The sequence below is a fragment of the Thermobia domestica genome, chromosome 8, assembly GCF_964235325.1.
Source record: "Thermobia domestica chromosome 8, izTheDome1.hap1.1, whole genome shotgun sequence".
In the NCBI taxonomy this organism is placed as follows: Eukaryota; Metazoa; Arthropoda; class Insecta; order Zygentoma; family Lepismatidae; genus Thermobia; species Thermobia domestica.
In genome coordinates this window covers 18,379,517-18,406,158 of record NC_137461.1, presented here as the reverse complement: position 1 = coordinate 18,406,158, position 26,642 = coordinate 18,379,517, and the positions used below count along the sequence as shown (strand labels likewise).

Genomic DNA, 26,642 nt, shown 5'->3' with positions numbered 1-26,642 from the left:
ATCTTCATCAGCCTCTTCATCATCATCAGCTTGAGCTCATTGAATTACGGGGACGATGACAGTGACGAAATATGTTATTAATTACTTTTTACGTAATACAGAATATTTAAATTATTTGTAAAAGAGCATCGCTGTCAAGGGTACGGATGGAACTGGAGTGAGGAATTACATTAATATACGATGTGAGCATTGCTGTTGTAATCGTTCGAACATATACATTGACGGTAAGTACAGGAAGAAAGAGTTATATAAATTTTGAAGTAGTATTATATTGTTATTTTACGCTTTGATGGTATAAGATAAACAAATTTAGTACTTTGTAATATTTTATAAGATATGAGTACGGTAACCGGCTTAACAAAATAATTGCAAATCATGTTCGATAGAATGCCGGTGAACAGTGTAGACTGCGTATTTATAAAGAGAAGATAAAGAGAATCGGTGCTAACTTTCTCTTGACCGGTGAGTGTTCAGGTAATGTCTAAAATTGATGTCTTTATTTTTAAAATATATAGAGGGATACATGCCTTACTATTCATAGTAAAATGTCCTGAACTAATATTCGTATTTCGGAAATCGATTGAAGAAAGAATTACTAATTTTCTACGAGGTGCTGTCATATTTTAGATAGGCATAAATTTGTAGAAATATTACCTACTTCATTTCACAATAGCATTGTGTTAGCCCCGAAAAATTCCCCACTTCTTTTATTCCAAACATATTCCCAATTTGATCTGTTATTGCGCCGAAACGTTTCGAAATAAAAACTGTTACTGGCGCCGTTGGTTATTGCACTCGACATATTTTGGCAGATATTTAGTTTCTCCCTCAATCTTGCACATACAGGGTCTCCAGTGTTACTTCACAAATTATAACTGAGCAAGGGAAGGGGGTTAGAATACCCGCAGGGCTAATTGTTTTCTATTTTTACCACAATTTAGACAAAAACAAGGTAGGCCTATTCCGTTCTGGAGCCGTGAAAGGAGTTGGGGGAGGTTCTAAATGCCATCCAATATTTTTATTTTAACCCGGGAACACTAATAAGTCATAAAATTTACGACGGAGGCCTAATAATTGGTGATTTCAAACAGTTCTACGCATGCGCTGAAGTTGGCGTCTCGGCTAATGTCATTTGGTGAGTAACTTGCTATAGGCAGATTGTGTTTGCCAGTGCTCTTGTATAAGTGTGACATAAAGAGGCAATTCGTAGATTTTACAAAGTATTAGTGATAACGTTACAATTTTGAAAGTAACTTCCATTGCTGTGTATTTTTTTCTAAAATAGGAATTTGGAAGCCAGTTACTATTGAAGTGACTCAAAATAACTTCATAAGTGTTATTTTGAGTTACCTTTCGGTTTAGCATAGTAAAAGCAGATTCAGTGAAAGTAATGTTAATTTTTTGAAGTAGTCTTATGATAAAATTATAATAGCAATCTATGCATATATTAAACCAACAAGTTTTAGTTAAAATTTGAGAAATTAGTCACTCTCAATGTGTCCTATAAAGTAAATAAATTATATTAGAAAATATTTATATATTAGAAAAAAGTTTATAGCAAGGAAACAATGAGTTTTACTTCAAGTCGTAAAATTTACGGATTTTTAGTAATAGTGTACTACAAAAACATATTAGTGTTCCCGGGTTAAGTAAATGTTTAGCAGAAGGAGTCCAGAAGTACGTAAAAATAAAATTTACGGGAGAAATGGAAGATGCAAGTGCTTAGGTATGTAACATAAACTAACCAAATCTGACATAAACTAAACTAATTTAAACTAACCTAATATTAGCAGAAATAAGTGAAATCCTATCATTTTTCAGGGGCCGCGGTGGCTCAGTGGTAGAGCGTTCACCTCTGGTGCATGGGATCCCGGGTTCAAATCCTGCTCCCGCCAGGTGAACTTTGTGGTGGACAAACACCGCGTGCGTGGGTTTTCTCGGGGTTCTCCTGTTTCCTCCCCCTTTCATCATTCCACCATTTCATTCATTTTTCATAATCACCGTCTCCTTTAGCCGAGCCGGCATAATCGTGGGACGTAAAACTTAAAAGATTTCATTTCATTTCCATTCAACAAATAACCGGAAAAGTTGTATAAAAAATACTAAACCGACCAAGTTTGTGCTTCTTTGTTTTTTCTTCTTTCTTTTCTTTCTTTGGGCGATGTCCTACAACTATTATATCAGATGGACCTGGCACGCTTGCCTCGCAGACGGGATGTTGAGAATCGGTGAAACAAGATGGCGGTACTCTTACAGGTTTGTACCAACTTGGAGCAGCGGAATGTCATTAGATTCCTGTTAGATGAGGGGTTAAAATCAGTCGAAGTTCACCGTTGAATGGCAGTACAATATGGCGAAAGTTGTTTGAGTCAAGATTCGCCACGGCGAAGACGCTCTGTCTGTGCAGTCACGGATAATAACATTGCGAGAGTTGACGAGTTGATACGGGAAAACAGGAGTATGAGTGAGTGATATTGCAGCACAGATGAACGTAAGTGTCGAATCAGCTCATCATATTGGACTGCTATACGATGGTGACTTTCGATTCATTTCAATCCTTCAGCTAACAAATTAATGACTCCGCTGCTCCACGTTGGTGCAAACCTGCAAGGGTGTCCGCCATCTTGTTTCACAGATTCCTAGCGTTCCGTTCGCGAAGCAGGCGTGCCCAGGCCCAAAACTGATAATAGTTCTAGGACATCACTAAAAAATAACAAAGAAGCACAAACTTTGTCGAAGTTTTGTATTTTTTTTTTTTCAAGTTTTCCCAATATTGAGTGGACCTTGGAATTCTTATGTGTAGTGAATTTTAATTTGATACAAATTATAACTGAAGTATTCATTTTTTTCTTTTCCTTGATTAGACCAAATAAACTAACGTGATGGCACTGGCAGGTTCCTTGTTGTTAGCCTCTGTGTTAGGTTCTTTGAGCACAGCGGCTGGAAGCATTTTAGTCTTGAACCCTGAAGACCACATTTCGATCACCCGAGGCATCTGGCTGTCGTTGCTGGGTCTGATATTCTTTGTGTCCCTCTATGATCTTGCCAATTACATCTCCCTACGGACTACTTCGGGACACAGGTTTCAGAAGAAGTTTGGATTGAGTGTTCCTGAGGTACTCGACATCTCGAACAAGTAAGTGGACCGTATCAAGTTTGTTTCTGATTAACGTAATACAAAATTGCAGAGAATAATTAAATGTATGTAAATGTACTTAAGGTTTAGAGCAATGTTTGCAGTAGCAGGGAGGAGGGAGACAATTGTTGAAAAGAGATCGAGTACAAGGAGTGAATATTAGCAACAATTCCAACATTGTTTAATTGAGCGCACGCAGTAAGCGCAATATGACACTGAGAGAAGATTCCGTGAAGTACCGATCAAGATAATAGTGTTTGCCGAAACAGGGTAGTACATGCTAATGACAACATCTTCACAATCAGTGCAAATTTTATTGCTTTCATAATATCCACATCTTTAGATGTGTGTTTGAACTTTGTTTTCTATTCCAGATTTGTTTCAGCGGTGCAAGCCATACTGTCTTCATTTACGGGCTTCGTTGTGTGTGGTTGGTCTTGTCCCCGAAATTTCCTTCGTACTTCCCATTATATGTCTGAAGCATATGCATGGTTTGGAATGGCCTACTTCTTCTACGACATCTGGTCCATGTACCACGTGTATTGTCATGAAACGAATGTTGTAAAATTAAAGGATCAGGCAGGAACTTGGGAGCGCTTCCGGATGTACGTTCATGACCAACCACTCATAATTTTGCATCATCTATTCATAGGATCGATTGGATTTCTTGTTATCGTGGTACGTAATTGCTCAATATTTCATTGGATAATAAATCCCATTGTTGGTTTTTTATGTACAAGGTTTTAATTTCAGAAATTTAGTAGGATCATTACAGTAATTATATTGCATGTTACCATATAATTCAACATGTTAGTATTCGCTGTGTGGGAGAAGACCAGATGTACCATTTATAGTTTTAGCCGCAACTTAATATTGCAGAGAAGTTACCTTATGCCAGCACCACAAAATATTCTTATCCTGTATTTTAATAAAAAGGGATTTAATTCATGTAAATGTATCACTAGCGAAGGAAACTTCAGAATTACATACATTAGATACATTCTTTATGTAAGCCTCTTTTCCTTCACTGATTCATATTTTTATAACTGTAATACGTTATAATTCCGCCATTTTATTTATTTGTGTATATATTAATACTTCTAGAACAGGTAACGTAATGCCATTTTACACAAAAATACAGTATGACAGCACTAACAATAGGCGTGTTAAGCCTTAAAAATAAAAATCAAATTATACAGCTATAAGTAGTTTTATTAATGAATCTTTGCAGTTGACATGAAGCTGATAGTATGTTTCTAATCAGTTCACAAAGGGCTACGATGGTTCAGTGCTAGAGCGTTTACGTCTGATGTGTGGGGTCCCTGATTCGATCCCAGCTCACCCCCACGCATCATGTGGGGATTGTGTACAAACCCTGTGTGCGTGGGGTTTCTCAAGGTTCTCTCATTTCCTCCCACTTTCTTCTTTCCTTTCTTCAGCATTACCTTCTCCATTAGCTTACCTTCTTTGGCATAAATGTGGGACGTAGAACTGAAAGATCTCATTTCATCAGTTCACAAAGGACCATTGAATAGTAAATTTCCTATTAGTACACCAAGTGTACATTTAACGTTAAAACAATTTAAAATTTAGGTGAAAATATAGATTTCCTTTGAGTATAAGGGACGAAAAGAAAGTAAGTATGTAGTCTTATTTATGTAAATGTGTATAACAGGCTGGAAACAAGATTGAATAGCTGTATTGTGGAGTAGAAGGAATATAAATTCTGTCAGGGTTTCTGGAAACCTGAGAAGTTCTAGAGATTCAGGGAAACAACATTTGATCGACAAAAGTCAGGGAAGCCTATAAGTAGTCAAGGAATTATGCCAATATATATTACGAATAAAAAAAACTGAAAGGGTACAGCAGACTCCGTGCAGTTAGACAGTGAAACAAAGTGCAAGAACTGCGAAAGAAAATTAAGCATAAGTGAAGATTCTTTGTGTGTGTATCAATTTCATAAAGAAATGAGCACAATCCATGGAATTAGACATTGATGTTTCAAAGTAATGCAAGACTTGAAAATAGAAGGGAGAGGGGGAGGGAAGAACCAGAAGTGGCATTTAAAACTTTAGGTGTTATTAATTTCGTAAGTAGTTTGTATCTTTCGAGTTGTTAATATGTAACCGACCATTGAATTGTATTTCCTTGGCCGCTGTGGTTCATAGGTAGAGCGAGCATCGAGTCCTTGGTTCGGTCCCAGCTTGCGCCAAGTAAGCTTTGTGGTAAACAAATACCGGGCGCCCGAGTTTTCTCGGGGTTCGCCCGTTTCCTCCCACATTCTTCATTCTACAATGTGATTCATTTCTCATCATCACCCTCTTCTTTAACCTAGCTGGCATAATCGTGGGATGTAAAACTCAGAGATTTCATTTTTCAGTTGTACTTCCGTGTAATCAGATACTTGGACTACGTATGCTGTTATAGTCTATGAAGCAGGTAGAATTAAAACAGAAATTGAAGCCAGAATATGAAAATATTATTTAAACATTAGGAAGAAGGTTTATATATTTCTTTGTAATTAAACATTAAATTGTCATATCTAAAATTACCGGAAAAGACTGAACGTAAAGGCGAGGTATGACCGGCTACAAGGAGAGAGGAAGCTGACAAAAAGGTCAGAGAAAATTTATATTGAAGCCTGGAAAATTAAAACAAAGACATCAATAGAACAAACTTAGTCCTGAAAGATTTTAGTTTTAATATGCATCAATGTAAACCGAACGTGAATTTAACATTAATGAAAGCATCGCGAACTGTGAAAGATATGTCGGAACTAACATTAATACCTCCGCCAATGTAAGTGTGTCTAACCAAATAAATAAACTCTAAAAATACTCACTTTGCTCCATCTTACAGACTTGATATATATATATATATATATATATATATATATATATATATATATATAATATATATTGTAAAATTCTATTCCTTTATAGGCTGTAGGTAGAGCTAGGTTGAATAAATGAGCGTCCAGAATCGACTTCCACTACCGGTTTATATATAAACCTAATATTTCACAAGTACTTGATTTACATTTACTCTAATATGAGGTCTTGGGTGAGTACGGAGTGTTCCTCGACCTGGTGGTCTCGGGAAGGAATCCTCAGTAGCGTGCTACGTGAGGGGCTGCAGGGACCGTTCTACTTCACTGAAACTAGAGGGACGTTAAGAATCCCGTCAGGCTCCGCTGCAAGCCAGGCCGGATTGTGGTAGGATTCTCCCGCTGCTCCATTGCAAGCACCAGAGAGAGGAAAGGGTAGGAACCGTTAGCTCCGCTGAAAGCTAAGGCTCTGGGGGAAGGGTAGGTACCTCCTAGACTCCACTGCAAGTCGATAGAGGGGAGACCAGAGAACTAATGGTCTGTCGTCTGCACCACATTATATACGCGTTCTGGTGGCGGTGGCGCTGCTGCTCTGATGTCATCATGTGCTTCGTGGAAGGAGCCAGTGTCCGTCGTCTGCTGTTTATAGTAAATCCACGTGGTGCGTAGGTCCATGTGGTGGTGGTTACAAACAGGAGCGTAAAGTATTGTTTGTATACAGTAACACGTGGGATATTACACTATATATATATCAAATATGCAGAATCTTTACTAGCAACATTGAGAACACACAGGTGAGAAAAAATGAGCTTAGTGGAAATAGAATGATTATAGAGACAGCTATGTATACTAACACACTCTATTTTTTAAACACAAACGTTGTGAGGCTTCCAGTGCGAGGTTTCCGTAACGTAACCATGGAAATACACGTTAAAGCTGAAAGAAAATCTATGATGTAAAATCCGAATCCAACGATGCACCATCAGATCTTTCAAAACACGCAAAAAATACGAAATACAACTTTAGAGAAAGGGGGAGATAAATGATCGATATTAGTGTCGAATCCATAGTTTTTGGAGTCGTTGAGAAGAGCAGTGATACTTCCGTTGCCGTTTAAATCCAAATTTAGCCCCACAGATTAAGGGAGGGGGGATATATAAGATGATCGGAATTGACCAATATGAGTGTCAAATCCATACTTTTTGGAGTCGCTGAGATGAACAGTGATACTTCCAATGCCGTTTGAAGCCAAATTCATTCCTCATTAGTACTTTATTTCCAAACTGAAACGTATTCTCCCCGTGCGAAGAACGGGTATTCTGCTAGTATGTCATATGTGTGTTTTTGCCTGTCTTTGTAAACGTAAAGAAGAGCAAGACTTGTACGCCTTGAATTTAGGTACAACATATGTCTTCAAGTCGCATGCTTTCATACCGTTTAATCGGAATTTCTTCAGCGCGACTATATGAGCGGTACATTTATCACGATTTAGCTTTAGGCTTCAAGTATCATACTATTTGGTAAGCTTTGCGGTAACAATTTTAAACGCCAGTAACATTATATTCACTAAGGTCAATGCTATATACGTCGCAGTCATCTGTGAATAAAGGGAGAGGTTGTATAAATAACTAGATAGATCAGTTACACAATGAAAATATTAAGAATTTTTCCTTTGAACGTGAGAAAAGTAATTTCTGTGTATTTTTTTTATTCTCCATAGTACTTTCGAGGAGGCCTAGGGGACTGCGTGTTTGGATTTATTTATTTGATGGAATTCAGTACTCCATTCGTATCACTTCGAGGGATTCTAAGCAAGCTAAAGGTAAGCAAATTTTATTGTGAGCAAATATCGAGATGAGTGTACAATTTTGTATTTTTCTTTCATCCCTATTTTTGAAAATAGAACTTACTTATTTGATTTCCAAATTTTAGGAAATGTCTGCGTTTTTATCACCAAATTAAATAGTAAATGTAACAGGTATATTAATACTTACTTACATGCGTTAACTATTGTATTCCATTTGGACCCATGGTGTTCTTTAGTTTTAGTTGTTTAACTGCAGTTATAGTCATTCATACTAAGTGATGAAATAGGTAAAAATAGGTTAACTAACTTACTTAGGATGTTGTATGAACTGAATTAAAATATACAGGAAAACCATCTGCGAGTGCTTTAAATTATATTTAATTCCGTTCACTCTGAATACTAGTGTACTGCTTTTTCCTTTTTCTTCCTTTTTTAATCTTTAATGTACATCGAAAAACCCCACGTATAATGCTTAACATTATTCGGTATTTAAGGGACCGCGGTGACTCAATAGTAGACCGTTCACCTCTGGTGTATGGGGTCTTTGGTTCGATCCCAGCTCGCGCCAAGTCAACTTTGTGATGGAAACACCATTTGCGTGAATTTTCTCGGGGTTTCCTACCACTTTCTTCATCCACAATTTCCTTTATTTCTAATCAACACCGTCTCCTTTAGCCTAGTCGGCATAATCGTGGGATGTAAAACTTAGATTTCATTCTGTGTTTGTTGTACATATTTTCTTTATTAATCAGCTTCTTAGTTTTTTTTTCTTTTTCTATTTTCTTTGAACATTACAGTTCGTTGCATTCCTACGTTTTCTATAATTCCTAAATTTTCAAAGTGATAATGATTTCAACATTAAACCAAATCGGATATTTTGTATTATAATATTTTTTTATTTGGGGCGGGGGGGGATTGCCTTAGCAAATATTTGATTTAGCCTATTATAAAATTGTCCGACTGTATTTCAGACATCATCAGTGATAACTAGTAAATCTCAATTTGTTCCTTATCATTTCTTACAGCATTAGAAAGTTTGCTTTGTTGAAATTATAAACAACAGATAAAATTATTATTATTATTATTATTATTATTATTATTATTATTATTATTATTATTATTATTATTATTATTATTATTATTATTATTATTATTATTATTGGCACATTCCATGTGAAATCAACCAGTGAAATGACAAAATCTGACCTGATGATCTTAGATTTTTGTAAAAATTGGTGCAAAGCTTTATTATAGTGGGAGATAAAAAAAATCCCAAATATTATCCCTCTCCTTCTGAAAGTGTCCCCATACAGGGTGTTCAAAAATTGCCAAAAAGGGCATTTTTTCAGTTACAGTGATTATTAAAAATTGCCATAAAATGGTTAATATCTCCACTAGAGACATAGAACAAACGCCATTTTAAAGCTTAAAGATTGTTCTACAAGTTGTACTATATTAAAAAAAGTGTATAATAAAAATAACGCTTCAAAAATTCAAATTCAAAATTGAATTTTGAATTTCGCACAGAAATGTCCCTTTGAATAAGCTCAAAGTTGTCCAGATTGTAGTCTCATATGTGTACTAAAATACCACAAGTTTCATTTTGGGCGCACAATGGAATCCGATTCAAAATTCAACGTAAACCAAACATTGCAAGATATTGACCATGTAAATATCTGGGTTCAGATGGAATAACCATTTGCCTGTAGCTATTTACCCGCAGAATCAAAGGAATTTATATTCAACTTCATTTGTTTCTTGATGTATTCATTTGAATTTATACAATTATCCACCTTTCGAGTTATTTAGACAGCTATTACTTTTCCGAACAGCACTCAATATAGGTCAATTCTTGTTAGTCGATATGGATGTTTGAAACTTTATATTGGCAACATTGATACATGTTATTTTCATTCCTTTGTTTCAGGATTGCTGTTACGAATATGTGGAAGTGCATAATTCAAATAGGAAAAATAATTTATTGGCTAATTGTTCGTGCTGAACGTGTGTGAAGTGATTGTGAACAGTATCACAGTGTTTCATAACACATCTGATAAAAATATTGTGAAAGGGAGGGAAATATGTCTCTCTTTTTCATCAGTTCTTTTTCCTGTTTCAGTGATGCACTTCTACATGTTTATAACAGCAATCGTGAAACAAAGGAATGAAAATAACATGTATCAGTGTTACTAATATAAATTTATAAACATCTATGCCGGCTAACAAGAATAATAACCTGTATTAAGTACTGTTCGGAAAAGTAATACCTGTCTAAATAACTCGAAAGATGGATAATTGTGTAAACTCGAATGAATACATCAAGAAACAAATGATGTTGAATATAAATTCCATTGATTCTGCAGGTAAATAGCTACAGGCAAATAGTTATCAATATGAACCCAGATATTCACACGGTCAATATCTTGCAATGTTTGGTTTATGTTGAATTTTGAACTGGATCCCATCGAGTTCCCAAAATGAAACTTTGTGATGTTTTAATACACATACGAGGCTACAATCAGGGCAATTTTGAACAAATTCACAGGGATATTTTTGTGAGAAAGTCAAAATTCAAATTTAAATTTGAATTTTTGAAGTGTTTTATTTTCTATTATACAGGGTTTTTAATATAGTACAGTCCGCAGCAAAAAAACCTGCAACATAAGAGTGTAAGTTTATTGTGAAACGACGATGGTTTTTGCTCTAAAATAAGTGTGCAGGAGAGGACGCCGAGGTTTCTGTGGCGTGATTCGTGCCACTTAGATGTTATGTTGATTCCCTGCGCTATTAGGCGTAGTTTCACAATAAACTTACATTCTCATGTTGCAGGTTTTTTGCTGCGGACTGTACAACTTGTAGATGAATCTTTAAGCTTTCCAATGGTGTTTGTTTCATGTCTCTACTGCATATATTAACCATTGGATGACAATTTTTAATAACCCCTGTAACTGAAAAAATCCCCTTTTTGGCAACTTTTGAGCACCCTGTACGGGGACACTTTCAGTAGGAGAGGGGTAGTATTTGGGATTTTTCATCTCCCACTGTAATAAAGCTGTGCATCAATTTCTACAAAATTCTGAGATGAGTCAAGTCTGATGACTAGTTGATTTGACATGCAACATCCCTATAATAATAATAATAATAATAATAATAATAATAATAATAATGTTTATTTCTGAACAGCCTAACGGCAAAAATACAGCACTTTATCAGACAATATAAACACATATTACATACAATGTAAGTTACATACTGAAACAATAAAACATAATGATAAAATAAAGTAAAATAATATCGGATTAATAATTCCTTGTCAAATTAACACCGTTTTTTTAGTATCAAAATAGTCGTCATAAATAGTAAAAATAATATTTGTCAAGCTCTAAAATTCATGCTTTTATACTGATAAAAATAAATTAAACTAAATTAAAAGAATTGGTCAATCTTCTTAAAATTACAGATTTCGGATTCAACGGAACTAATGTTGATATATTTCTTGTATTATACATTGGTACCCTTATACCTATATTATGCAAGCAATATTCACTATGATAGCTATTGTCTAATAGTTTCTTAATAAAATCTCTTTCAATAACTTTTCTCCTGTCGCTCAATGCCTGCAATCCCCAAAATTGACACCAGTATTCATAACTACGTGAGTAGTAATCTCTATTCATTTTATAGCAGAGTAACCTCATAAAACATTTTTGTACTGATTCAATTTTGTTTGCCAATGTTTTACCTATACTTTTCCAAATAACTACACCGAACTCTAAGTTTGATCTTGCAAGCATCTTGTATAAATATACATATGAGCTGGCATTTCTAAACTCAGGCCATTGTTTGAAAATAAACCCTATTATTCTTCTAGTCCCTTGGATTGTATCATTTATATGATAGGTAAATTTCGTGTTTCTGTCAAACACTATACCCAAATCTTTAATCTGTTCGGCTTTATGCAATGTTACTCCATTAATTACATATTTGCTCACGTAGTATTGGGTTTTGTTAGTATATGATATGTATTTAGTTTTTTCACAATTTATTTTCAATAAGTTACTTTTACACCATGTACTAACAGTATCTAGATCTTCCTGTAGTAAGTAGTTATCATACTCACTATTTACTATTCTAAATAATTTTAAATCATCGGCATACAACAAAATATTTGAGTATTTAATTTTCTCAGGCAAATCATTAATAAATATTGAAAAAAGAAGGGGTCCCAGAGGAGATCCCTGAGGTATGCCATTCTTTATATAACCGTAACTAGAGGTTATTTGACCAATTTTTACTTTAAACGTTCTGTTTGCTAGATAGCTTACAAACCATCGAATGTACAATGGAGATAGACCTATGTTTCTTAATTTATCAATAAGAAGTTCATGCTCTATGGAATCAAAAGCTTTTGACATATCTATATATATAGTGTCTACTTGTAATCTATTCTTAAGTCCTAAATGTGTAAAATCAGTAAAATGTACAAGATTTGTTACAATCGATCTCCCTTTGTAAAATCCATGCTGAAATTCACGTAATTTGTTTTTTACATTAAAATATAAATGTTTGTGTATTATAATTTCAAACATCTTGCAAAATGCATTGACTAGTGTTATTGGTCTATAGTTTTTTTTATAATTCTACGATCACCTGCTTTGTGTACTGGTACAATGTATACTTGTTTCCACATTGAAGGAAACTCACCATTTCTCAGGGATGCATTAAATATATTTGTTAAAACAGTTGACAATTCGGTACTACAGGCTTTAATTATATAATAGGGGATATTGTCAGGACCAGGCGCTGTGCTCGCCTTAATAACTTTGATTGCATGAATTACATCAGACTCAGTGATATTCGGTATATCTATGACGTCATGGTTGCTAATGAGCGAAGGAGAATTCATAACCTGCCTATCTGGATAATGTCCTAATTCTAAATTAAAATTCTCACTACAATCATCTTTAAATAATTCCACATCATCATTTAATTCTGTAACTGATTTGTCATTATGTTTCATTTCAGTTGGTATTTGCTTGCCATCAGAACTTTTAAATATTTTCCAGAAAAACATATTGTTATTGACAACACTATTTTCCAGACTCATATAATATGATTTTCTCGCCTCTAAGTATTTCTTTTTGAGAATTTTCCGTAAATCGGAGTATCTTTGATACCATGTATTACTATTTGTTTGTCTTGCTTTAACAAAATATTTGGTTTTCTTATTAATGATTTCAGCTCTTTGTTCATCCAAGGGTCTTTGTATTTAGGCCTATTACTAATTGGTTTCTTAGGTACACAATTATCTAGCACATCATATATATTGTTATACAATATATTGGTCATTTCATTAATATTACTACTCTTTGTATCTATTCGATCCATTTCCTTAATTCCATTATATTTCCTTAATTCCATTCTCAAAGCCAAAAACGAATATATCTGGAATTGGTCTTAAATGTTTATTATGATTAATATGTTTGAAGTGTCACGTCAAATATAAACGTGATTATACACCTAGAAAATCAGCATTTTTAAAATCATAAATTCTGGCTTGATTTGAGGTGTTCCCAAAGTCATTACTATCATTTTTTTTTTTTTTTTTTTTTTTTTTGTTATTTTCCATTCAAATAGAAAAGGTGGATGGAAATGATCAATTTTTGTTAACGGTGGAATTTAAAATATTATTGAATTATTTTCTATATTGGTTAACAGTAGGTCTAATACTTTATCCTTCTTAAATGGGTCATATGCACAACAATAATGGTTTATTTTCAGGGATTAAAACTTTAATTATAATAACATCAAGTATTTCATCGGGAGGATTTATTACTTCATACGAGTATTCGTTTCTTATTATGATCATACAGCCTCCACCCTTTGTTTTATTTACTAATGTCATATTATTATTATTATTATTATTATTATTATTATTATTATTATTATTATTATTATTATTATTATTACCACCACCAATGAGAGAGAGCGAAAGGGGAAGATTACTCGCTTGAAAAATGCATAACATCGTTAGTTAGCTAGTCAAAGACCACAAGAAACACATATTCAGTGCTAGTCAAAAACCATAAGGAACATATATTCAGTGCTAGTTAAAAGACCACAAGGAACTTACATTCGGTGCTAGGCAAAGACTACAGGAAATGCACATTCATTGATTTGAAACCTACTTAATATTCTCAAAGCCAAAAACGAATATATCTGGAATTGGTCTTAAATGTTTATTATGATTAATATGTTTGAAGTGTCACGTCAAATATAAACGTGATTATCGAGTGATGACGTGTAAGTGTATTATACAAATCTAATGCAAGATAAAGGCTAATTGTATAAGAAACTAAAAATTATCTATATAACATGCTAAGTTCGTTTGTGAATAATCTCGTCGTACTGAATGTTCTTATTTATATTTCAGCTGAAGTCTTCTGCTCTGTATGTTGTTAATGGTCTCATTATGCTAGTCACATTCTTTCTGTGCCGCGTTTTTATGTTCCCTGCTGTCTGCTACATGTACAGCCGGTACGTTGGGAAACCTTTCTGGAAGGTAAGTCGTGCTTTCCTTATGTACTTAGTTGACGTATTTTAAATTGCATTGTTAAGGATATAAGTGAAACACTTATTTTGTTTATTGTCTGTAAGAGCTTTCCTGTACGGTTTTAGATAATTGTTGTGTGGCCTGGTTCACCAGGTTCAAAGGAGATAGAAGCACTGTGGAAAAAATGTCTTAGAATCGAATCGTTTTACACCAGGTTGAAAAATCCATCTTTAAACTTAGATAAAGGTTGCTTAGACAAACTATGGGATAACATCATAAAAAGTCACAATAAATTTTAATTGACGTTTATTTATCAAACTGAAGCTATAGTACAGGACATGGATAGAGAGTCTTTCTTTTTCCAGAAATTCTGGAAGTCCTCGAAACTTTCCTGCTAGACTTCTCGATACGTAATCGAGATTTATGATTCCTGCTTGCTGAAAACCAATGTTGCCACAGTTTCTTTCCTTCTGAGCTGCTGCTGGCTGAACAAAAACAACACTAAGGATGAGAGCTTACATGCTCCCGAGTACCAACTGAGTATTGTTGAAGTGAATGTTAGTAGTGGTTGGGGAAGAAGATGCTTATCTTTGTCCAAAAGAATACATTTCTGTGTAATTTTTATTTCTTTCATTATTTTGTATTTTCGTATATTGTCCGTTTCAAAACATAAGAGCCTTGTTTCACACCACTACCAAAAGGGCAACCTAACCCTTGTTAGTATGGTGATTGTTGCTAGGTGTCCGATGTTATTAGACAGAAGAAACAAGAAAGGAAAACAAGTAAGAAGTAAAGACAATGTTATTACTTTTTGTGATAAACTAAATAAAAGAAATCTGGAGAAAAGAGGACGTTTGGCAACTTCTTTTCCTCTTTCTGACAGAGTAGAAGGTTGCCTATTATTTTCTTAGATTTATGGCCTGTTGACGAGGAATAGAGCCGTGTGGTTGTTCCGTAGATTTCCAAGAATTGAGGTCCTTTTGTTCTGAAACCGAGCATACATTTTGGAAATAAAAATATAAAATTTAAATGTTTTGTCCAGATTTGATGTCTCCCCAAATTCTCTTCTATGTACTGCTTGATGTGGAAACAAACAAATGAAAAAAGGATTGCTCGGCTATTGTTTTCTCGCCTCGCCTAAATAAAAATGTTTTCAGTAGTTCAGGAACCACATACAACGTGTTAACATTAAATGTCAACGAATTTGAATTTTAATGTATTAGAATAGTTACATACTCAACAGTTTCGTAAATTAGTAAGTATAATTTAATTTTTGCATAGATGTTTAAAGTTACATTTTTTAAAAAAGAAGACAAAGTGCGTTAGGGAGACTTCTTAGACAATGTTAGTGTCTACAGGACTCTCATTTCGTTAATGCATGCAGAAAAATCGTTTAATCTTCAGTTCCTTCATAAAGAAATCGCTCGAAAAATATTCTACATAAACAACCAGTTTATCAAGAGATCTTATTTCAAAGTGCAAAATGCGTTCATAAAGTGATTCTTCATGTGAGTGAGTTGACTTGTTGAACTAAGCGACTACAAAATAAATGGTAGAAAACCGTACAGGGAAACTCTCACAGACGCAATCGACGAATTAACTGTTTCACTTACATTTTCCTTTTCCCATGTATGTTTTTTGATATTTTTTAGGTTTATGATCATAAGCATGCAGTGCCACGCTTATCAATAGTTTATATAGAATTTGTATTCGTACCTCTTATCAAGTTTTTTCTTTTTTTTCTTCTTAGTAATATATAATAATTTGTAAGTTACTTGCGAACATTAAAAACAGTTCAAATTCAATAATACACAAAAGTGAAAAAATGCATGACTGGATCGAAACTCGAACGCAGGATCTTCAGCGTACCGTGCCAATTCGTTGCCCACTACCTACCCAGTCCGCTTCCAGAACAGCGATACACTCTTCGATGCTCTTCCACTTAGACCAGAAGTTCTCGAGTTCGAGTCGCGGTCTAGTCATGCACTTTTTGACTCTTTGTGTATTCGCATCTACAGACAAAGGGTTTGGTGTGTAAAAATGTTTTAAGTCGGTTGTTTCCTCCTTTTATGAATACAAAGTCCAAATTGAAGTTTAGCAGTATTTCAGTACAGGTGTCATCATTATACATTTAACCCTAGGAAATCTGGGCTCCCATCTGCTACGTGAAGGACCGGGGAGGGGGAGGGGGTCAAAGTTGCATGCACTAGTTTTAAGTAGCTTTCAGAGTATATTTGTTCAATTTGACTTAACGTGTTAAACTAAATTTCGAAAAAGAAACTTTTCAAAGAATTGTACCCTTTATTTGTTTATTTATAAAGGGTATGCACAAAGTAACTATACAGTTCATAACTTGCCGTATTTTATTTTATTTTCCATAAACCACTTTAAACAACTGAAATTAACTTGAAGCTAAACTTTAATGCCATGGACGTCAAATATGTTAAACAATGGACAATGTTGCATTACTAACTGACAATCATATCAGTCATCACTTACCATCACCACAACATGGCACTGCATAGTTACTTTCTGAACAGCCGGTGTATATATATATATATATATATATATATATATATATATATATATATAAAGGTAAATACAGTGCGTAAAATTACTTATATATTATTCCAAATTTCTTATAATACTAAACACAAAACCAGTATGTAGATTTAAAAAAATGAAATGATTTGGGGGAAAATAGATGGATAGCACCTATAACCTAGGAGAGGTGAAATCGGCCCTTGCAACATCATGATAATAATAATAATAATAATAATAATAATAAATATTATATTATTATTATGTACAAAAAAACTGCAGTATATTCCAGTTGAAATAAAACGAAAATGAACCTTTCTCAAAAGGAACAATAACAAAGAAACGGAGAATCCTGAATATGTATCAATCCATATAAACTAAATAGAAAAGAACTCGCGTGCAAAATCCCCCCTTCCCCCGTGGTCTTTCTAGGGTTAATTTTGTTCTATGAGTTCACAGCTCGCTAGAAGCGAAGTAGTTAGCGTTTGTGTTTTTGATTTCGAAAACTTCTGGTTTAATTTTTGATGTTATTCAAGTAGTTCGGATCCTATGTTCATTTTGTAAGTTTCGGTTTTGAAAACAAAACGTTGAACTCCAAATAAACAAAATCTTATCATACGTATGATCTTCACTGGGTGATAAAAATTTTTAGATGTAAGCTATGTTCCTGAGCCCATTAAAAAGAAAACTCTTTAACTTTTACCTTCTGTCATCACGTATACAATATTCATACATTTACATATTGAAATCCCTAAGAAATTGTCGAAATAATAAATTTCCTAGGAACCCTTGGGAACATTTTTTTTTAAACTAATCCATTCATTCAGAAAGGAGGGGGAACTAAATTTCATTTATTTTTCGAGTAGCTCACAATTATGTGCATGGTGTAATCTGACATTGTAGCTATGCAAGTAGTACTTGAGATCATTGTGTGACAGAAGTTATAAAAGGCTGAAGTATTCTTTAGATGACTTGAATAAATCAGGTAAGGAAGGATTTTATTTAAAGCCATTGTTTACTGTTTTCTTGTGATTACCTTCTGTGCATTTAGTTCGGAAAAATAAGTATGAGTTCTTAGCATTAGTTTCGCAAACTACATCGTGATTGAGAAGGAGGACAGGCGTTTTTGAAGTTTATATCACAGTAATAAAACAGGCATAATACATTTACATACAAAGAATGCAAAAGTGATTGACTGGTCCAGGACTCGAACCCAGGGTCTGCGGCATACCGTGCCGGTGTGTTAATCGCTACGCCACCCAGTCCGCTTTCCAGAACAGACAAATACCCTCCTACTTCTGTAGTCGGTGCTCTCCACTCAGACCACATGGTTTGTACCAGCCATGATCTATATAGCTAACTGGACAACGTGAGACTGTCATTCTGAAGGTTCTTGGTTCGATTCCAGCCTGGATTTACAGTTATTTTTAGGCTGTGGTACAAGCCATGTGGTCTGAGTGGAGAGCACCGACTACAGGAATGAGAGGGTGTTTGGCTGTTCTGGAAAGCGGACTGATTGACGTAGTGATTATAACGCATCGGCACAGTATGCCGGAGACTCCGGGCTCGAATCCTGTTCAGTCAGTCACTTTTTCACTCTTTGTATGTTACTGAATTCGTACCTACAAAGTATTTAATGTATAAAAATAATTTTAAATCGGTTGTTTCCTCCTTTGATTAATATATAATACTCTTAGTTTTATTATGAAGTTAATACTAATGTGCCTGACTTTTAATTTCGGTGTTGCATTTTAATATTTTAGAAGTTTAAAATATTTCTTGTGTCAAAGGCATATGCCTGTATCTTTCGAAGGGTTTACCAAAAGAACCTCAGAAATTTAAAATGAGATGGAATGAAAACTACAAGTGAAAACGTTTTATTATTAGTGTGAAAAGCAGTTAATAGCGATAACATCGATCATACAGGAGTTGGACATAAAAATCTAAAAAGTTTGCAAAAGTGTGAAAATCATACCTAGTATGGTGTGGGGCCTCCTTTTGCGTCAAAAACAGCTTGGATCCGACGTAGAATGGACGTATACAGCTCCTGAATCGTGGTGTGTGGAATTTCGTACCATTGTTCCTCCAAAACATGCTCCAGTTCCGTAAGAGATGCTGGTGGAGGGTAATGAGACCGAACACGCCTTTCTAACTCAGACCACAATGGCTCAATGATGTTCAGATCTGGTAATTGTGGGACCCATAGGAGGTGTGATAGCTCCTGATCATGCTCCTCAAACTATGATTTCACCGTTTTTGCAGCGTGACAGGTGCCAAATCATCTTGGTAGTTGCCATCGCCATCAGGGAACAATATTTGGGCCATGGGTAGAACGTGGTCCCCCAAAATGGCCTCATACGCCTTAGCATTCATCAGTCCATGTAGGGTTATGATGAGACCTGCAGAAAACCACGATATCACTACCCATACTGTAACAGAACCACCCCCATGCTTTACAGTTGGGAGCAGAGAGTCTGTATCATAGGCCTGCGACGGTGTTCTCCGTACGTAAACACGACCGGTTGTTGGAAACAAGGTGAAGGTCGATTCATCGGACCACATTACGTGTTTCCATTGCTCATGAGCCCATGCCTTGTGGTCCTTGCACCACTGGATACGCCTCTTCGCATTTACTGCTGTGACCAGGTATTTGGCGATAGCAGCCCTGCCATGAATTTTCATTTTATGAAGTTCCCGTCGCACTGTTTTCGATGAAACTGGGTTCTGTAGGCCGGGATTGAGTTCAGATGGAATTTTCATTGCAGTGGTCTTTTGAGCTGGTACAATCCGTTTTAATGCCCTTCGGTCCCTATCTGACAGGATTGTCTTTCGACCACTGTTGTGCTTTGCAGACGTCGTTTGCCCATGAATTGTGTATGCCCTTGTGACATTGGACACAGTGTCTTTCGATACCCCCACAATGTTCGCCACTGTTGCCACTGAAGCTCCAACCAGACGGGCACCAACAATCATGCCTCTTTGGAAGTCTGTTAGGTCGCACATTTTACCGCACCACTTTCACACCACGATACTCACAGGTGAACTGGTTACTGCAAACGGAAGAGGAAGGTCTACATGACACATTGAAAACAAAAAACGATCGGCAACCGCAATACGTGTTGTACAGTGGAGTGCCAAACTTACGTGTCCTGTATGAAGTGTTTTTAGATTTTTTTTTGTCCATCCCGTGTATGTCTTTCTCTATTTCGGTCAGTAGAATTGATTCTGAAGGTCCGATTTTGCACACATATTGCGCAGTAAATTGACAGTGGTGCATTCAGTGTTGTCTTTCATTTCAGTTATTGCTCGTGGCTTATTCTCATAGACTTGAGATAACCCCGTAGAAAGTAATTCAATGAAGAGAGATCATATAATCTGGGCAACCAGTTGCAATCGACACTTTTTGGCAGAACGCGTCCGGGTGGCCCCGCGTAGCGTAGTCGCTAACGCTCTGGCCTTCGGTGCGAGCGGTCCTGGGTTCGATTCCCGGTGGGGGCACTCGGTCAAAAAAGTGTAAAAACCTTTTTCAGTCCAGCCATCCTGAATAAGTTTTTCTTGGGTTTTCCTCATTCACACCAGGCAAATGCCGGGATGGTACCCAACATAGGTCCCAGGCCGCTTCTTTCCTTCCCCAATCCTTTCTTACTTCCCTTTCCTCGGATAGCGTGATTACCAATGGACATCATCCCTCATACGTGAAGGGCTAACATGACCATAGATGCCGAAAGCCCAGAAATATAACTCCTAAATTTTAAAATCGCGTCTGGGGAGCTTTCGTGCCATAAGATCAGAGTAATATAACAAATTCGAAACTCTGACGTTCTTATTGGTAAACCCTGTATTTTAAGGCTATTAAACCGAACAGAACTCTGATCCGTTCAGTTCTATTTTATACAGTGTGTAATGTGTTGGTGGTATTTTTTGTAGGCTGTTTGGTCTTTGCCATCATCATGTAAAGCTGGAATCGCTGTAATGATGTTTCCGCAAGTGTATTGGTTCATCTTGATGCTGCATGGGGCAGTGAGGATTTTCTTTCCTAGACCAAAGATTTTAAGTTGATCTGACCAGGTTTAATAAAGTAGTTCCCTTCCACTAGAATTCCAAAGACTGGACACTCCGAATTGTTTTCCAACGTGATAAAAAATTTTACCAGAGCTATAGAAGAAGATTAACGTAGTCATGTTGTTCTTGTTGTTGTTGTATGCGAGAAAATGCGTGAGTATATGTATGTATTCTAAGATACATAGAAAAGATGAAGGTAATTTATTGTGAGCCAAGATTCCAGAGTTGAATGCGTGAGACTTATTTAAGGTTTTAGTTCTTCTTTTCTTTTGTCCTCTATAATAAGTTTGTGCCATGCATAAATTGCAGAAAAGCATAATGAAAGTTTTAAAATGGATGTAGAAATTGTTTATTCCAATGCGTGCTTATTAGTTAAAACGGTGTTTGAGGAATAATGCCTATTAGCTGATCGAAGTCATTGCATTATGTTTGCATCGTAATTGTTATTTTCTTGTTTGATTGATAACCTGTTTATACCAGAATAGATGCACAGAATTGTGCCATGTTTGCATTTTCTGTTCATCCCCTTAGTTCTCAATGTTACCATAAATTCTTATTGTTCGTTACCTTTTCTTTTAGCTGAATACCTCAATAATAAATGATGATTCCATTGGATTTTGGTAGTAGATCCTTTCTATCCGGTGGTTTTTTTAGTAGTTGACTTAGGTGTAAGCCTCAAAATAAATTTGGAAAATATGATTATATAAGAAATTATAAGCGAGAGACGTGTGTGAGATAAAATAGTATGGTTACAGTTCAGTTGAAAAGAGGTAGAAATTTCACTGATCATTACACAGCATAATTATCGTCAGAAAGTACAAGGTAATTAGCACTTAACTATAAAACATTATTGATTTGTGTTCAGCCTATCTCTGTATCCTGCGTCAGTTTTCTTTATATTAAAGTACAGGAGTAAGTCAAAAATTATCTGCAATTTTGACATAACTCTTCTTACATTGTTCATACGTATTCGAGAAGGCAATATTAAAAACACACAAAAAAAATCCGTTATATATCCTCCCTCCTCCCCCCCTACAGGAAAAAAAGCCGATGTTTTTGTTTCTGTAGTCTGGACTCATTGAATGTGAAAATAAATTCTTAGTGTTTCAATTCTGCTAAATTTTCGATTGTTTACATTTTTGTCGTCATACAATTTTAGAATAAACAACATTTGATATGAAACTTAAACTTTTAGGCATAAAAATCGTCAACAAATTTCCAAGATTAGTAGTAACGACTTCTACTACTTTCAACGGAAGTGTAAGTGCAACATTTTATATTAGTCGAAAAATAGACTTATATACTGCTGTAGTGCATTTTGAGAGATGATGGTCCTCGACGCGCTAAATTTATCAAGTATACCACATTTTTAGTAATATATGACTTTTCGTCGTATTTATTATGTACTAGTTTGTTTAAAAATGTTAACTAAACAGAACAAAGAAACAAAAATGAGCAGGTATAGGTTCGCAGGTAGTATTTCCGTGTTGTAAGCAAAAAGACTTGAGTACGAAATCGCGTGTTTGGTTATATTGACTCAATAGTACCTTGTAAATTCCGGAATTGTTCTCGTAATATAAAGGTCCTTTGCGATATATATATATATATATATCGTAAAATCCTTTCTTTTGTTACTGTTCCGAATCTAAAATCACGATATATCGGATTTACCAGAAACTGTGTTAACATATAAATGAAGGTAAAAGAAGTGGATTTTCTTTCGCAAGAGTACTGTAGAAAATTGCGGGTTAAAAATAGTGTAATTTTTCTCTTAAATTATCGTGTGTTATATATGGATGGTCTGTAGAACAGTATTAAAATTGTTCATTTTGTTCCATTTTTCTTGTATGGCGGTTCAGTACGGGTCTTACTCATATTTAAGCAGTATTTCTTCTTCTTCTTCTTTTTTTTTTAATAAATAATATAAACAGTATTTTTTTATCCAGCTGTTATGTTCATAGTTTCTCCGTATTTGTAAGATTTAATGAAGAGTTGTCATCTATTTCCAAGGATAGCATGCATTAAAAGCAAACTTACATTTCATTCAAATATTTTGACAATGTAGTTCTAAAGTTACTAATACAGTTAATTAGCATTTTTTAAAGCTTATTGCACACTCGTTTTTTTTATAAAAAAATGAAAATAGAAGAAAATCGTAAAAAAAAACTGTCGGCCATTTGAAGGAAGTCTTTTGCTGACAACTTTATGCACATTCTTTGAATATATGGCCTTCGAAGATAAGCTTCCAAAGGACGAAGACAGTATAGTTTGTTTGGAAGTCTGTTTGAAGATAAAAAATACATAAGTTAAGAAGAATTGATTCTGATTGTTTGGAGTGTCCCCCCTTTAATTTTATTTATTTATTTATTTTTTTTTTAAAGCAATGAGGTTATTGTATGAGACGGGCTTACGGAAAGACAGATTAGTATTCATTCTGGCGTTTTTTTTTTTTTTTCATCTTTAATAGGTGATCGTTTTCATTATCAAACAAATTCTAAAAAAAAAAAAAAAAAATGCATAATTTTATGTAACTTGAGTGATAAATAGAAAAAAGCACAGGGTGCTACAAAAATGTGTGTGAATTTTTTGGGAACAGATTTCTCACATCAAAATAAAAAAAAAAAAGTTCATATGAACCTGTGCTCAAAAGTTGATACTTTCGGTGTTATAGATTGCCAAAAATGTGAAACATGTGAACTTTGAAAGTTCATCGCTCCACTACTATGGGATCTATTGTAGTTGGGTCAAGACATCACTCAAGAACTGGTATATGAACTATCCAAATATCCATGTTTAAGAATGCATCAGTACTTACACACCAATTTTTACAGAGGTAGGTGGAGAGTGATCAAGTACTCCCAAGCAGCTTCTCTAAAAATGATTGTGCAAGTATCGGAGATTCTGAAAGATGGATATTCGGATAGTTCATATACTATAGTCCCTCAGTGATGTCTTGACCCGACTACCACCGGTCCTGTAGTAGTGGAACTATGGGCCTTTAAAGTTCATTTTTTTCACGTTTTCGGCACCTTATAACTACGAAATTTTGCATTTCCGACCACAAGTCCATATGAACTTTTTTTTCTTTTCTTGTTTTGGTGTGAGGAATCTATTCCCAAAATTTTTGTAACACCCTGTATATGTATCCATTTTGCTTTGCCTCAGTTCTTGTCAGAAATTATTTGAAGATTTCATGACTGGGAATCGATATTTAAATGCATACGAGGCAAAGTGATACCTTCATATGGTAGAGTCAGTCTGAAAATTCATACCTACCTGATAGTGCGTTTATTGTTTGTAAATTGTTAGTATTTTCTCTTCTTTGGTGTGGGAGACTGGTTCGATCCTTGGTGTCAGTACACCTGATTCAGTCCTGTCTCATAATCCTCTTTGCTGAAGAGGGATGTTAAATGCTATCAATCAGTCAAAACCGTAGATCCATGTTTCATATAACCTTGTAGCTTAAGAGGACCAATCAAAACAAATAGTGTTGTTGTAACGCACAAAGAGTGAAAAAGTGAAGATTGTCATAGGTGCGTCATATATCGTTATATATATATATATATATATATATAAACACAGGGAAGGGGTCTGTGGTACAGCCCATATGGACCGAGTGGAGAACACCGACCTCGAGAATGACAGAGTGAGTGGCTGTTCTTGGAAACGGAGTGGGTGGCGTAATGGTTAACGCATTGGCACGGTATACAGGAGGTTCCGGTCCAATCAATCACCTTTTCATTCTGTGCATTATCGAATTCACATCTACAGAGGATCTGGCGTGTTAAAAAAATCGGTTGTTTCCTTTTTCAGTAATATCTAAATGGTGTTAATATTTATGATTCGGGAAATGGACCAGTAATATCGTCTAGAACCAGCTTAAGTCGTTGCCTTCATCGCCAGCGAACAATTAATTCATGTAATACCGTAGTAAGACAGTAATTGACGTTCTTTTATTACATAATTTGAAAAATAATGAATGTTGATGAGAAGTATTAGATTGTGTAATTACAAAAAGCATAATGTGAAAATCATCTTGATATCTAGTCGGGGTTATTTATTTTAAAATTGCGCGTATTATTTTGCTACTAAATGTAATCTAAGATAAAAAGTTATAAGTTAATAGGCATTATTACTCTTCATAATAATTAAAGCATATATACCAAATGGCTTCGTTTGGAAGGGACAAATCATATATATAGTATAAGTGTGGCTTTATATAATAATTTGCTCAGTAAAAACAAAATAAGTTAGTGTAAGAGAACATTGTTGAAATCAAGTGAAAGAAATGTTTAATTATATATATATGTGTGTGAGCAATCTATAAATAATAATAATAAAAAAATATTATTATTGCTGTGATGCTATACGAACACCAGTATAATACCAGTATGAATGTGATTTTTGTTTTGTTTTTAAACTGAAAACAAACTGAAAATACACTTCCGCACAAGCAAGTGAAAGTGCGCGGACATGTAGGTTAAAAATAAATAAATAAAAATAAAAGAAAGCTTTCCGTACAAATCCTTTTTGCGACGTTGCCACCTCTGTAATTAATGCATTTATGCAAATTATTTTTTCAAATGTAGTTATTACAATGGATAAAACAATACTACATCGCGAAATCCAAAGAAATTTATTTTAATACAAATAAAGTACTTTTACTAGCTTTGAGCTGAGATTAAATATAGATTTTTTTTTTAAATGCGAACAAAAGATAGCATGTTGCAATGTAACTGTACCAGCTGTACTCTTAAGAACATTATTGCATCTGAATTTATATAAGTGCTAATAATGTCCGGATACACTAGATACTTCTCGACTGAGTTTGGCACAAATGAAACTTGCAACCTAAAATTTCGTAGTTTGGCAATATATTCCTTACCTTACATTTACAGATGATCGAAATTATGTACTAGAATTTCGTCTCGATGTGATGTTTAGCTTCCCAGCGCCAAATTTATGAAGCCTATATATTCAGTCTTCATGAGTAAACACAGTACATATTTCATTAACAATCAACAATACTTCGAAGAAAATTACTGCAGAAAAATCACATGAATTTTTAACATAAACCGGAATATTTTTTATTGATAATACAAAATTTACAATTTTTCTTTCGGTTGTTTTTCATAAGTGAAAGGAGATAATGAAATGCACCTTACCACCATTCATAGATTATGTTATTCTACAACAGAAAATATGAACCTTAAGAATTTTCAGTGTTGCCATCCATAGAGATTACAGTATAGCTAGAATAACATTTCTCCCAAAATCTAAGTTAAGGCAGTGACCAGAGGAACGAATTCAACTGCATTTGATTACGTATCATGTTGTCTTGGATTCCTGTGAACTACTTTTTAAATAATAGTTGTATTTAGTTTGTAATAAAATAGTTTTAACATACAGTTATTAAAATTAAACAATAATGTTATTTAAAAAGTAGTTCACAGGATTCCACACGTAATCAAATGGAGTTGAGTTCGTTCCTTTAGTTGCTGCCTTAACTTAGATTTTGGGGGAAATGTTATTCTGGCAACACTGAAAATTCTTTAGGTTCATATTTTCTGTTGTAGAATAACATTCTCTGTGATTGTGGTAACTTGCATTTCATTACCTCCTTTCACTTATGAAAAACAATCAAAAGAAGAAATGGTATTTTTTAAAATTATTTTTAGTATGTCAGGCTCTTAATCAATAAAAACGGGAAAGATTT

General features: G+C 34.7%; 1 protein-coding gene across 1 annotated transcript; it reads left to right on the top strand.

Annotated features, from left to right (window-relative positions):
• On the top strand, positions 1-25,436 carry LOC145692736 (ceramide synthase). The gene is made up of 6 exons (XM_081768167.1): positions 1-224; positions 2,865-3,136; positions 3,511-3,814; positions 7,684-7,785; positions 14,204-14,332; positions 20,792-25,436. Exons 2-6 carry the CDS (start codon positions 2,883-2,885, stop codon positions 20,921-20,923), a joined length of 921 nt encoding a protein of 306 aa, XP_081624293.1. The 5' UTR covers positions 1-224; positions 2,865-2,882; the 3' UTR covers positions 20,924-25,436.
• Positions 25,437-26,642: the final 1,206 nt, after the last annotated feature.

Coding starts and splice junctions, on each gene's coding strand:
- LOC145692736 (XM_081768167.1), top strand. CDS start 2,883: ATGGCACTGGCAGGTTCCTTGTTGTTAGCCTCTGTGTTAGGTTCTTTG. Junction 3,137..3,510: donor GTACTCGACATCTCGAACAA/GTAAGTGGACCG, acceptor TTTCTATTCCAG/ATTTGTTTCAGCGGTGCAAG. Junction 3,815..7,683: donor TTGGATTTCTTGTTATCGTG/GTACGTAATTGC, acceptor TATTCTCCATAG/TACTTTCGAGGAGGCCTAGG.